This window comes from Kryptolebias marmoratus, linkage group LG14 (genome assembly GCF_001649575.2).
Source record: "Kryptolebias marmoratus isolate JLee-2015 linkage group LG14, ASM164957v2, whole genome shotgun sequence".
In the NCBI taxonomy this organism is placed as follows: domain Eukaryota; kingdom Metazoa; phylum Chordata; class Actinopteri; order Cyprinodontiformes; family Rivulidae; genus Kryptolebias; species Kryptolebias marmoratus.
In genome coordinates this window covers 14,720,786-14,734,423 of record NC_051443.1, presented here as the reverse complement: position 1 = coordinate 14,734,423, position 13,638 = coordinate 14,720,786, and the positions used below count along the sequence as shown (strand labels likewise).

The window sequence follows — 13,638 nt, the reverse complement described above, 5'->3', positions numbered from 1 at the left end:
GCCTAATAATAGAAATGTCATAGTTTGCAGGTTTAAAGCAGGTTTGTGGATTTTTGTTATGTTTTTGTTGGTTTTTTAGTTTTGTGTTCTGCTCTCCTCTCACAGCTGGTCCTCGTTTGTCAATTAGTGCACATGTTCTTGTTTTGCCATTCCTCCCTCAGTGTATATAAGCTCCTGGTTTCTTTTCAGTCATTGCCAGCTCCTTTTGTGTGTTGTTTTCTCCAGTTCGTGCCTTCTCACGTATTGTTCATGTATGTCTCCTGCCAACCTCTGCTGTTTATTCAAACTACTGGATATCCTCAGCCTACCTGTTTCCCTGAATTATGCTCCATGTTTTAAGTTCTTCACCTCCACACATTCTCCTCTTGTGAGTAGCAGGTTAAGAAAATTCTTCTTTTTTTATTTACTTGATTTACAGTTAATCCCACTACAAACGCAGTAGTTAAAAATAAAACTAAAGTCTTTTTGCAAGTGTCAGCAACTTATCAGTCAGCGAACTTCAGCTAAATTTAAGAATGAACTGTGGTAAAAAAGGGATCAAAACTATAAAAGGAGTAAAGATATCAAGTCACGCAATGAAGAGAAAAATGGCATTTCTTTAAGTTATTCTCAAAATTAAAAATAGGTTCTCAGGATTTAAGATTTGCTTAATGTAACATTTTAGATCCCTACTGTACACAAATAATACAAAAAGCATTTTATTGATTAACTTTAAAAAATGTATGTAATTTGTTAGATCCACCCTGTTTTTTGGACGGTGCTTGTTGACAATCCCTAAGGTCTGACTGAGTGTAACACTGCTGCCCTGAGTGTCGATTTACATTCATCCGTTTGACTTTTTACAACTCTGTGACCAGATAGGTGAGCTTTACTCACCTTGGCAAAAGCAAGCAGGCCCAATTTTTCATGCTCTGCCTCCTTGTGATTCACAACGGGAAAAGAGTGTCCACTAGTTGCCAAGAGTTTAGAAAAAGTTTCAAAAAGGATGGCATGGCAGCTTTTCATTAGGAAGGAGAGGGAAGAAAAAATGAGGGGAAACCCAGATAGCAAACAATGTTAAGACCAACTGTCTCCCATGGTCCCTCGGGATAGAGTAAACTGTTTGTGTCCAGAGTCGGGCGACAGAGTCCTGATGAGGAAGGGAGAGGGAGGGAAAGCAGTCCTATCGGACTTAGTCAAAGAGGGAAAGGAGAGCTTCAAGGCTGGCTCAAGTTTCTCTCTTGACTCCAACTACACACACACACACCTATTGTCCCGGCGTTTCCGCGACTGTAGATTGAGGCCTGACCATCCACAGGAAGGTAAACAAACTCTTATCAGTGCTCTGCAGGGGCATAAACTGTCCCCTGGCCTCTCACCCCTGCATACTACGCATAACACACTCCATACAGCACACAGGCTTCCTGACCATGTCACCTCCATCTTCTTAGTCCTGAAATTCTATCCAAAACGCTGATTAGTCTTGTCAGTTTAATAGCTTAAAACTTTTTTTTTTTCTTTTGGGGAGGGGGGGTTGTGCATCTTTGAGCCAAGTCGTGCTTCCAGTTTTTGCAGGACAGGAACTGAGGATGTGATAGCTGGCCTGGAGACAGCCTGTCTTCACACTAGCTCTGTTTACACCTCTGGGAGCCATTTGTCCGTCGACTCATCGTTGTCGGAGGCCAGCAGGAACGGCAACAGCTGCATTGTTCGCCTCACTTTACGCCTGTAGTCTGCCGCTTGTATTTAGCTATTTCAAAAACTTTGCTTCAGTTCATCATAATTATACGCCTTTTAAATATATTTTTTAAAAAACAGCTTTAAGCACAAAAATAAATATATTTTTAAGTAATACATATTCTCTCAGGTGATGTATTATATTCCAGGCATCATCAGTTAACTGGGCATAGAGTGTCTTATATATTGACTTATGTGTTTAGGGTTTTTTTTCCCCTGTACACTGAAAGAGCACTAGCAAAACACAATTAATCATCTCAGAGTTAATTGGTGAATAGACAGACTAATTTAACAAGTTTCATGCTAACTGTGTGCAGCCAAAGCAGACTGAGGCATTAAGAGATTCAGTGCACAGTGGCTGCTTCCAATCATTTAAGATTGATGTAGCTTTGCACCACATATGCTTCATGTAGAGGCAGCGGAGATTACCTTGTTTTTCAGAAGTGAATTTTGCCAGAAAATATTAATGCTGTGCAGTATGAAGGAGGCATAATAATGGTTTCATAAAAAAAATGAAGGCACACTGTGGTTCCGCACTAAGCCGAACTTCTAAGAACAAAAGGTTTTTGAATCGTCTTGTGGTGACATTTATGACACAGCTTTAGGATTTCATTCTTACTCTTTAACAAATGGAGGTGTCTGGACATGAGGGAGAGTTCACTCACAGCTGTAACTTTAACTCCCAACAGCATCTGTGAAAAGATTATTAAGTGCCTCGAGTTTGACTGCTTGATATGTTGCAGTAATAGCGTCGGATATGATATTAAAATAATCTGTCAAGGTGTTTTCTTTGGCTGCTAAATTCTGCTTCTTGTCACATCTTAGCAAGAAAAAAGAAATCATTTGCTGTCCAGATACGGTGAGGATCGTCTCACCGCATCACTCTTACTCTCACACAGACATTAGAAAGAGATTTCAGCTCTTTAAATACATATTGATCAGCTTGGCACTTGAATCAACAAGGAAACTACCCACCCAGTACTGAAATAAAGAGGCTCTGTGTTCATACGGCACACACACACTGAAAATCAGTACGTGTCTATCAGTTCCAGATGGTGGTTAAAACAGATTATGAAGCATGAAATTGTGAAGCCAATACAGCTTGATCTTTTAAAAAGATTTTTTTTTTTTTGGTGGGGAAACTGAAGCAATTTAATGGTTATTTCTGTTCATTTGAAGGGGGAAACAAATAGAAATGTAAGTTTGCCTTCTGGGCATCCTGTCAAAAAGACTTTCTCCAGCATGGTGGAAGAGCCCCTTTGAGTTAAAAGAAATGGCTGGTTTTGTCCTAAACCATCACCTTTTTACAAAACCAAATTAGGCATGAAAGGGTCTAAAAATATACAGTAGTTGTGGTTTTATGTAGAACTCAAAGCCAGGTGTACTGAGTTAGAAATACTTTTCCACAGCCACCTGCTTCCCCACCAGACTTTGTTGCTCTTTTAACTACTCCATGTCACTTCCTACAATAGTTTCCAACCTGAGGAACTCGCCCTCCTAAGTTGAGCCACAAAGATCACAAGGGTGGCACATGATTTTCACTGCAGAGGCTGACACACTGGTTTACCAAAAGATTGGGCTGATTTTAAATGCATCAAACAATGCTGTTACACACTGAGTACTCTGTGACGCAAGATTGTGTGTTTTATGCAACTGCAGGAAATAAAAAGCACATGTTCAATTTAGTAAAAAAAACAACTGGTGTGTTTAGATTAACACAACAAACCTTTTAAAATCATTAGCTCTCTACAATGAGACCATCAAGCATTTAAAGGGTCTTAAACATCAAAGACAAACTGGAATAAATGATTAAAAAATGTTTATAGCAATGAAAATAGCATTCATTAAGAGAATAAGCATTGCCGTTTTGCACGCCAAAGTTTTAAACAAAGATCTTGCACAATCTGTTAGCGCTCAGAGTAGGTGTTGGAGATAAATGTCAGCTGCTAGCACACTAAATTTTAGCTCAATATCTGTAAAAATATTTCAGTAGTATCCTTTTTTTATGTGTTTGGTAAGTCTGATTAGCTTTTCACAAACATCACAGCCAAAATCTCATCTCTGGAGAAAGGTATGCACACCCAAGGTTGCTAATATGTAGTTTTTATGTATTTATTTATTATTATTATTATTATTATTATTTATGAGGAGAAAACTGTTCTCTGTTCAATGCTTTTTACAAAGCATTTTCCTTGCGTGTTCAGGGTTAGAAGCACAGAGGCACAGCGTTTTTGTATGTCCAAGGGCTCACTGAATAAAGTTTAGGAACTATAGTTCTAAAGCCCTTATGACAGAAAATTTCTATCTGTAAACTTCTTACAACAAATAAATACGCAAAACTTTGTAACTAAAATTAGGAAACCAAACCTGACTTGTGGGCCATCACTGGCTTTCAGGTGACCATTCTACCTTCACGCTTCAACAGCTCCTTTTGTAATAACTGTCACAAAGATTGCGTAAACTTTAGCCTAACTTTTATAGCTTCTGCTACATTGGGTTATTCAAAACTACTGTTATTCTAAACTACTGATTTTTTTTTACTTAAAAACATCATCAAGAGTAGTGATTTTGCAAGGTAAGTCGTTTATCTACTTCATCTGCTTAAAATCTCCGCTTCAAAAAAGTCACCCGTCTGCACAAAACTCATTCATTTGGGGAAACTCTTTTACACATTTTGTAAAATAATTATCCCAACTCCCTAACTTTTCTTTCATTTTTAATCAAAGGAAACATTCAGAATGCACAATTGACTTCAAGCATTTTAGATTCTGAAAGGCAAGAATTTTTTTTTCATATTTGATCAGAAAAGACAGAGCTGATACTGTATTTCATTACCACAAATTGAAGTCAGAAANATATATATATATATATATATATATATATATATATATATATATATATATATATTTGCGTCTTAATAAAGAAATGTATAAAATATTTTGCCAACTAGAACTTCAACCCCGTTTTGATGAAGTGCCTTTGGCTGTATGGAGCTGGTGAGTCAACCGACCTGCTGATAACGCTTCTCCAAAATTCTCTTCTAATGTACACGTACGTACATGTCTAGTGTTTGTGCAGACCCAAAGGGCTGAACAGGTCAGACGGACCTTCAGATAAGAATGCATAATGCTTTGCCTTATCTTCACAGATAGCAGGCGTGTTGACATGGGCACAAGTGGTCGCCATGCTGAGAAACCTTTTATCTCACCACTGCTAATGAGCCATTCGACGCACATGCAGCCGCATAGTGAAAATCACTGCGTCTGCAGGTACAAGACCCAACGTGACACAAACATGATGTTCGGGTGAATTCACACAACTCAGAGTCAGCGTATTAAATCTTTGGGACGATCTATGACTGCATGCTAAACTCAGAGAGTGCTTCAAACTAAAGAGTCGCGCTTGACTGTTACATTTCAAGTGTCATTTAGAGCAAAAGATAGAAGATCCAGCAAAAAATATGCGCTGTTCAGTTTATAATAAGCTCTTGTCTCAGAAGATTTAAAACAGAGGGGGGAAAACTCTGCTTGTCCTTTCCACGAATATCATTTATAACTACCAAATTATCTTCATAACCAGTCAAACTCTGACCGGTTGGAAACATTTTGGGAAAAAAAAAACAAAAAGACAGCCGGAACATAATGTTAACAAGGCTCCCCCACGCTGCTTTTTGTATTCAAGCAGAGGAAAAGCGAGGCAGTCAGAAATGGATTGTTATTCGGGAGGGGCATAAGACTGGAGGAGATTGAAATCGGTCTGAGGCAGCGACAAGTGGTCGCGTCTCCCTGCCACCCAGTCTGTCTGCAGGCTGAGCTGGCTCACTACAGTAAAACAGGGGAAGTGGACTGTTTTGACTCGCGGAGCCATTTTTAACATGACGTTTTCTTGTTTCCTTTCCTCTTTTTTTTTTTTGTTTATGCTTTTTTTTCCTCTACTAAAGCATGACTCCTGAGAAATCTTGGTCATCTCTTTTTCATTCTTCTTTCTTTGAATATCTTTCCACCCCTTTTTCTGACAACTACTGTAACAAATTCCTCTTTTTGTGTCAGCATTTCTGTCTTCTGTCCGATTAGCCTTGGATCTTCACTTTTTCAGACTTATGATTTCACTCGACCTTCATATCTCACACTCTTTTATCACTTGTCTTGTCCCGTTTCCTATTTTTCGGGGATTTTTTCATCTATTTACTTCTTTCCTCCCAAATCTTTCCTATGAAGCACTTATCTGCTGTTTGACAGTCACACAGATTTGACCCCCCACTCCCTCACTGTCTCCATGAATCAGCCTTTACGAACTCTGTTATCTTTGTTTGTCTGTCTGTCTGTCTAGCTCCCTCTTTAAGATCCATTTTCAGACTCTTCCCCCCCTCCTCCAGCAGCTCGCTAATCACTTTTGTGCTTTTCCCTCAGCCCGTGGCAGGGGACTCAGGGGTTGGCAAAAGTGCAGCAGGAGTTCTGGCAGTTAACATCATGAAGCCTGAGTCCCTCTGGGAAAGCTGCTGCAGCAGGGGGTCTGTTCGACACAATTTCCCCGCCAGGAAACGCCGCCCACACAGCGGATAATCACAAAGACTTCAGTCAGACGCAAAGATAATTGTTTATGTGTTCAACTGCCAAAGCCACAGCTTTTGTGATAATGCTTGGTCTGAAAAAACTTAATCAGAAATTTGTCTTCTAAGGAGGTGGCATACAGCTGCTTTCTGTGTAATAATCAGTCAACAAAATATCACACAGTGCCTGGCAGTGCTAAGAAGAGGAAGTGTGTGCTAAAATATCTAGAATTGAAAATCTTATAGTCTTTGTATAAAAACTATTGCTGCTAATAAATGGGACTTATAAGCCTTTGAATGCCAGTTTTATGATGTTCTGTGCAATTTGTGTTGTTCATAGCTCTTTAAGTAGCCTCACTTTGAAGAAACAGAGTTTAGTTCTGACTGGATAGATGAGCGAAAGGCTAGTCCAGGCAGGACCAAGTGGACTGCTGTTGTCGTGAAACAAACTCCAGTTTCAAAAATTTCAAAGCCGTGCACGCAAACACTATTTTATGAACCTTTGCACTGCCGTCACTTTCACATGGCACATCAATATTTATTGAATTTTAAGTGCAAAAATGCGGAAGCAGAAACAAGTGCCCGGGGCACTTCCTGCAGGACTATCATAATATTTCTGCTGCTGTTCAGATGAGGGTGTGAAGATTTTAAAAAATGGTGTTCCTTCAAACTTCTATAAAAGGTTTGAGAATGGTGATTTTAAGACAGCAGAAATCCACTTTGGTCCGGTCTAAAATAAACTCTGTTTCTTCAGACTGAGGTCATTCAAAGAGCTACTTACATCAGGTAAGATATTAATTATTCATAACCTTTTCAGAGAACCCCACTTCCAAAGATCTGAATTATTTCTCTGACTAACCCCCGTCACATTATCAGGGTTATCTTGGTCCAGCTTTGTGCAAGATTGTTCACAACATAGAGGGGTTTATGAAATAAATTACTCTGATGCATTGGGGAATATGTAAATATTATTTTGAGCTTCTCCTAGAAAACAAAAGAATAATGTGATCTCTTCAGTCTGAATTTTGAACATCTGTATTCCCAGCACATAAAAAAGATTGATAGCCATAAGGAGAGAAAACACATTAACGTCCATAAATGCCCTGTAATTCTGTTCCTCCTTTATTTCAGCGGCTTCAAACTAAAAATGAATACTTACATTGCACTTTTGACTTCTGTTCAATCAGCTGACTTGTCTAATAATGACAAGGGCTGGTGGTGTTGATTTAGAAACAGGGGTTAAAACAGATCACTCAAGTCAGGAACCTAAGGAATTTGAGAGAAGCGACAAATACAGCAGCCTTTTGGAGGGTTAAGAGTAGTGCTGCCGCAACATATAGCATGAAAAAACTAATGTGGATTCTGAGATTTAAAGTAAATAAACTTATTCTAATACCATGTCACAATTGAGTCATTTTAGTCCAAAATTAGATCAGCTTTAAAAAATGAAGTACTCAGCTGACAAAATAGAACGAGCACATTTTCTACTAATAAAAGGACATAAAAGGACTTTTTGTGCAGTTTTAGTCTAACAGGGGTAAAAAAGTTTAAGAGGTAAATAACCTAAGGCAATCAGATAATTTGTGGCACTACAGGTGCTCAGCGATAAAGCTTTAGGGTAAACTAAGACCCTCATAACAAACGACAACATTTTTAACTCAATTAGCCCCACAGGGAGGCAGCGTAATGAAACTAAGCCCAGCCTAATGTGCTCTGCTTTATTTGAGCCTTGGTGAAGTCGGCTCAGAGACTACAGATAAAACACCATCAGGAAAGGGAGGCCTGACTCAATCAAACACTAAAAGAATTTAAATATAAATGTGATAGGTTAAAAAAAAGACAGGCTGGTGGTTCATTCAGAAGTTATTCTGGACTGATAAAACACACCGAATTAAACGGATTTTGTCAAATGGGTGATGTAGAATTAAACACTCCTGAATTCCTTTTTTTTTGTGGTTTCTGATGGAGGGCAGTTAAAACACAAACCTTTTAACTGTAACTTTGTGCACACAAACACATATGTGAGTCATATTCAGTTAATGATAACATGCATAAATTTTTCTGCTTGATTAGTTAAGGTTCTTTGTCTTTATATAAAAGACAGTGTTTTGTTGCTGGAATAGGAATCTTCTTGGAACAATTGATGAGCCCATGGGAACATGAAGCGTCTGTCTGTTCTGTCTTTTAGGATCAGTGCAGATTTTCAAATCTCAGACTAAGACAATCAACCAAGGGGCAACTGTTGTGTGATGATTATATTATGCAAACATATTAGATCTGCCGCTGTTGTTGATGCACCTTTAAACTTTGCTTCAGACATCACAGGAACATATCTGACTTCTTGTGCGAAGGGACTGACAAGGTGGTCAGGCCTTTTAAAAAAGATTAAATAAAGCTCAAACAAGACCTAGCTCAAGGAAAACACAATCTACCACAGCTTTGGCCAAGTGTCTCGTGGGATTTGTGATGGACTGCAGGCTATTTTTGAATTACTTTTAACTTTTTTCAGTTTTTTTTTTCTTTTTTTTACAGCTTTCACAATTCTCCTCCTGTAGTCAATTACAGCTTTCCAGGGTTCCTTTAAAAAAACAGTCTCAAAAATATGTTGGGTTTTTTTTTTCTTCAGCATCAGTTTGTGCAAATTTGCGTTCCTTTTCCAGCCCTCTGTCGGTCAAAGCGTGACACACCTCGTGTTTGTTAAACAGAAAAGTAGTCCTAAGCCCAGGAGACAACGTCAGCGAGAAAATGACAAATTAATATGACAATGCCGGACTGTAAAATGATGAATACACAATACAGGAGACAGGGAGACTCGTGCGTGTCTCTCTAGTGTTTTTGATTAATGCTTTCAGCATTCACTACGCCACATCAGAATACACTGCTCTCTGAGAACAGTGTCACAGCTCCCTATGGGTCTTCTCCTCCTGTAAAGCTGCTGTAGCAGATGCACAAATGCGAAGAGAAAAAGAGCCTTTGAGCCTCATTTAGGAAAAAGAAAAAAAAGAAACGATAGTGAGTACAGAACTTTGTGTCACAGAGGCAATTAGGGTTGAGCTAAACAGCTCCTTACAAACTCTACGAGCAGAAAGCAAGACAGATCCCCTGCAGTGGAAGCTCCATAAGGTCAAACTGTCCACAGCTCTGCCAGTTGGTTAATATATACCGCTGTATCCCTGCCACCAGCACCCCCGCTGAGAGGATGCTTAGTACCTGAGGAAATATTATAATTTGTCATACAGCAGGTCAGTGCTAAGGCCTGATTTAATAAGCAGACTTGTTTTGCTGGCACAAAATCTTAACAGCAATGTACACACGCCAGGGACAGTTTGCTTTATTCAAAAGGCAAACGTTTAAAATAACTAAATAAATAAAGCCACTTTTATTTTTTTATTTTTTTTTTCTGGTTTATGTTTATGAACCTGGAGACGGGGGAAATGATTTTTGGCGCTCAAGTGTTTTACCTTTAAGCAGACCTTTTAAAAAGTGAATCTGACAAGTTCATTTCAGGGACAGTTAATGTTAAACTGCAAATAATAGCAGCAGGCTGTCTGCTTTCAAATGGCATTTATAAACTGAGGTGAAAATGGGCTTTGGGTTTCCACATATACAACCATATTCTCCAAACTGAAACAAACAGGCTCATTTTCATCATTTCTCACCATAACTCCACACAATCAGATGCAGTTTTGTTGAAACTATAATGTATTTTATATAGTGCTGGATAAAATAATCATTTCAGTTCTGGTTTATTTAGTGAACAGCCTGTGCCGTGTGCTCTATGTGCCAATGTTCATGTTAAGGTGGGACACAAACCCCCTGTAGCAGCGTTTGCAGGTTTGACTGTGAGGCTTGATTACAGCATGTTGAGCTGAGGGGGCTCTCAATCCGTTTATCACCTTGCAGGGATTACAGGTTAGGATTTGTCACGGGCACCCAGCTGCATGAACTACCAGTGAACAGGGGGCAACAGAGGGGGATCATAAAAAAAAATCTGTCTGTGTCCACATAGATTTAAAAAAAAAATGTCCCTTAAGGAGTAAAACTACACAAACAGATAAAGAGCCTGACTCCCACTTGGTGCTACATTGGTTTTAAACCTGGGACCTGATCTTTTAGTTGTCAGAGTCCAAAAGAGCTACTTTGTGCAAAGCCTCTCTCTGTAGATTAAAAAAAAACAAAGCACAAAATGCTCTTTTATGTTTTGAGAATAAAATGACGTCAGAGAACAGGACAGGACAAGATTCATATCTGTCTTTGAACTTTTAGTTTGACAGATCTGTCCCTCGGAGGCCCGAAACGGCCTCAGTCTGCGGGCCTTTGGTCTAATTTCATAATGTGTCAAACTTAGATGAGAAAGCATGTGACTTTAGATCTACTTTTCTTTTCTTTTTTTAATAATACAGAATAACAGCAAGCTGACTTACCAGAGGCTGCAAAGGTGACGCACAGGAGCAGGACCAAGCCTGTCACGGATCCCTCCATCTCTTTGGGCTGAGGGGTGAAAGCTGAATCTCAGTCTCTGGGGTGTGAGGATGTTTGAACCAAGTGTGTATCTGGTGGCAGAATGGCTGTGGCAGTGAGGGAGCAGTCTAAAATAAGGCGGAAAGGTCAGGAGACAGGACCAGTGAGGAAATGTGATGACTGATAAGGGTCTGACCACTTGCTTTTTTTTCTTTTTTTTTTTTGCGTCTTATTGTGTCCAAACTGTGCCATGAAACAAATCTGCTGCTCATAATGTATTTTCCTTTCCATGCAAAAAAAAAAAAATACAATTCATACACTTAATAAAACGAAGAAGTGAGAAGACCAGCGGGTCATTTAAACAGCCAGGTCGACAGGAATGTCACTCCTGAGGCAAGCCCGCAACATTTTTGCGCGTCTTCCTGACGCACAATCGGGGTCCGACACCCAGAGGTTATCTGGCGTCCACCGAGCTGCTGCTTCAGGAAGCGCCTTCTTTAAATAATCCCACAATGCCGAGATCAGATAAGAAAGGAGGCTGTTCACGTTATATAATTCATACAGAGGGAAAGGAAGAGTCTGCGTAAACTGTTTGTGGAGTTCCAAGGAAGACAAACAAAACGTCAAGGAAAACAAGTCTTTCAACCTGAGTGAAATGAGTTTACTGGGATGCAAAATGAGCCGCAATCAGGATGGAAAGTGAAGTTGTCACAGTCCAAACTGTTAGTCCGCGACTCTTTGCACTATCGGATATCCTTAAAGCACAATCTGACCATTTTTGACCCCGGCAAAAATCAAACGGACCAGGGCAAAAGAAAATATTGGCTACTGCCCTCTAGGCGTTAAGACCCATATAAAAAAAAAACCCGCATAGAAGGAGAAAGTGAAAATAACATTCAGAGTCCAAACTTACTTTTTAAGTCTTTGGCTGTCTTTGAACTGTAGGTTTCTAATAATCCACAGCAGAGGATGTGGCTGCATTCAGCAAATGTGACGAGCCATGGACTTTCCAAACTTTTTGTGCCGCCTGGGCGGTGCAGATTGACTTCTGTATACCCCTCCCACAGGACTTTCCTCCTCTTTTTTTTTTTTCTTTCTTCGTTTTTCAGGCTATTAACTGCTGCTGCTGCTGCTGTCACTGCAGAAACACAAACACACGCGTTGAACCTTATCAAGTTTGGGTCATGGTTTGACGGGAAAGTGCAAAATCTAAGGGGAAAACTGGAGGCTAAGAAGAGTCTCTTGTGTCCTCTCAGTACTCTCAGACTTTACAGAACTGGGTTTTTGATTGGCGGAGAATAAACAAAAAAATGGATTTGGAGACAGAGAATAAAGCAAACCCTTAAGAAAGGGGACATCTGTTTATCTGCATTAGTTATAGCAATTGCCAGGGGCGTATTTAGTCATTCTGGGGTCCCAGTATAAACACAACCAATGGTGCCTATGACTACCTTTTTGTCCTTTTTGATTGTGTTTTGTTCCTAAAATAAGACTTTATCTGTGGTGTGATTCACAATAACAATTAATATTCTGCCGTCAAAACTAATCAGCCTTATCAAACACAATAATAGCTATAACTCGGTCAATTTTAAAGCTTGTTGAGCTAAACTTTGATGTGGTAGTAGCTGACAGCCATCCCCCACACATATTTATACTGCTAACAGAGCATGCAAGGCAGTGGCTCATGTGCATTCTTTCAAGGAATGCTAGTTTTATATATGAAGTTCCCATAATGCAGTCATTTTTCACATAGTCGCTACAGGATATGACAGCAGTATAATAAATATAACTCCTGAAATTGTGTTATAACTTTTGATTTTGGTGTGCAACCTCAACATTTCCAGGGGCCCCCATCTGGCCACCCCTTTGCCATCCTTCATTTGCATACAGCAGTTAATGCTTGTAAACCTGTGTTTGTCCACTCTGCAACTATTTTAGGAGTAAAGTTTTTGAACATGTTTAAAATTCTATATTCTATATATTTGGCAACATTTGTCTTTCACTGCACCTAATACATAGAGTTCAAAACACAAATTATCAAAAAGATGACACCACCATCTCACTGAACAGTTATGGTCATGGTCTTCTCTGGTCACGTCTTAGGCTGCAATGTGAACACGATGGCTTTAATGTGAGTTTTTCCTTCCACATACATATACATACAGTTTCACAATATAATCATTCAGATCATATCCAAACACCTTCAAACTGATATCATAATCAAAATGATGCTTGCATTTTTGCTTATTTTGTGGTCTGTCCTTTATTTTCTCCGCTCTATCACATCTTCCATCCTCACACTCACATATCATAATTTGGAAGTGAGTTTTTGCATCCCTCAGGAAAGCATTTTCAGTGGTCATTAGAAAGCTATTATAGAAAATTACACACCTATTATCAGTTAAAGGTCATTGCTATATTTTATGGTCTATAGTTGCAGGTCATAATTCAAAACCATTATTGAGTCCATTAGTGAAAATTAGTTACCAGGTATAGCAGGTGCTGTTCTTACTTGGAAATAAAAAAAATAATAATAATGAAAGATAGGCTCGGAACACCATTGCTCTTTTTGTTTTTGTTTATTTTTAATAGAAAATACAATGTTAAATGAACATAATGCAACTCTACACCTGCTAGCAAGAGTTTGAAGTTTCCATAGATTCTAAAAAAACAAAAGACTGGGGGGAATGTTTTTGGACGTGGTTCTAATAAATTACTCAAGTATCAAACTGACAGCTATGAAGGAGGGATGAACAAAATGTCAGAGCGAACAAGACGCCTTTGTCACAACAGGCATTCTGATTTGTCACAGATGAAAGAGAACAGGTAACAATAAAAATGATTATGCAATGCTCAAATGTCTCAGATGTCTCCGTAAGCCTTCAGAGTGTGACAGTAATTGTGTTTGCAAA

At 39.1% G+C, this 13,638-nt stretch overlaps 1 protein-coding gene and 1 long non-coding RNA gene across 2 annotated transcripts in view; one reads left to right on the top strand and one right to left on the bottom strand.

The window, feature by feature from the left end:
• eng (endoglin) overlaps positions 1 to 11,757 on the bottom strand; it is a 43,852-nt gene extending 32,095 nt beyond the window's left edge. Inside the window, exons 1-2 of the mRNA XM_017407933.2 lie at positions 11,640 to 11,757; positions 10,690 to 10,854 (exon numbers count right to left, since the gene is read on the bottom strand). Coding sequence (XP_017263422.1) covers positions 10,690 to 10,747 — 58 coding nt within the window. The 5' untranslated portion in view covers positions 10,748 to 10,854; positions 11,640 to 11,757. The remainder of the gene's footprint in view (positions 1 to 10,689; positions 10,855 to 11,639) is intronic.
• Positions 154 to 7,083, top strand: LOC112450247. Its single transcript, XR_003038798.2, has 3 exons — positions 154 to 367; positions 4,865 to 4,985; positions 6,126 to 7,083. It is a non-coding gene; the product is annotated as an uncharacterized LOC112450247 (long non-coding RNA).
• Positions 11,758 to 13,638: the final 1,881 nt, after the last annotated feature.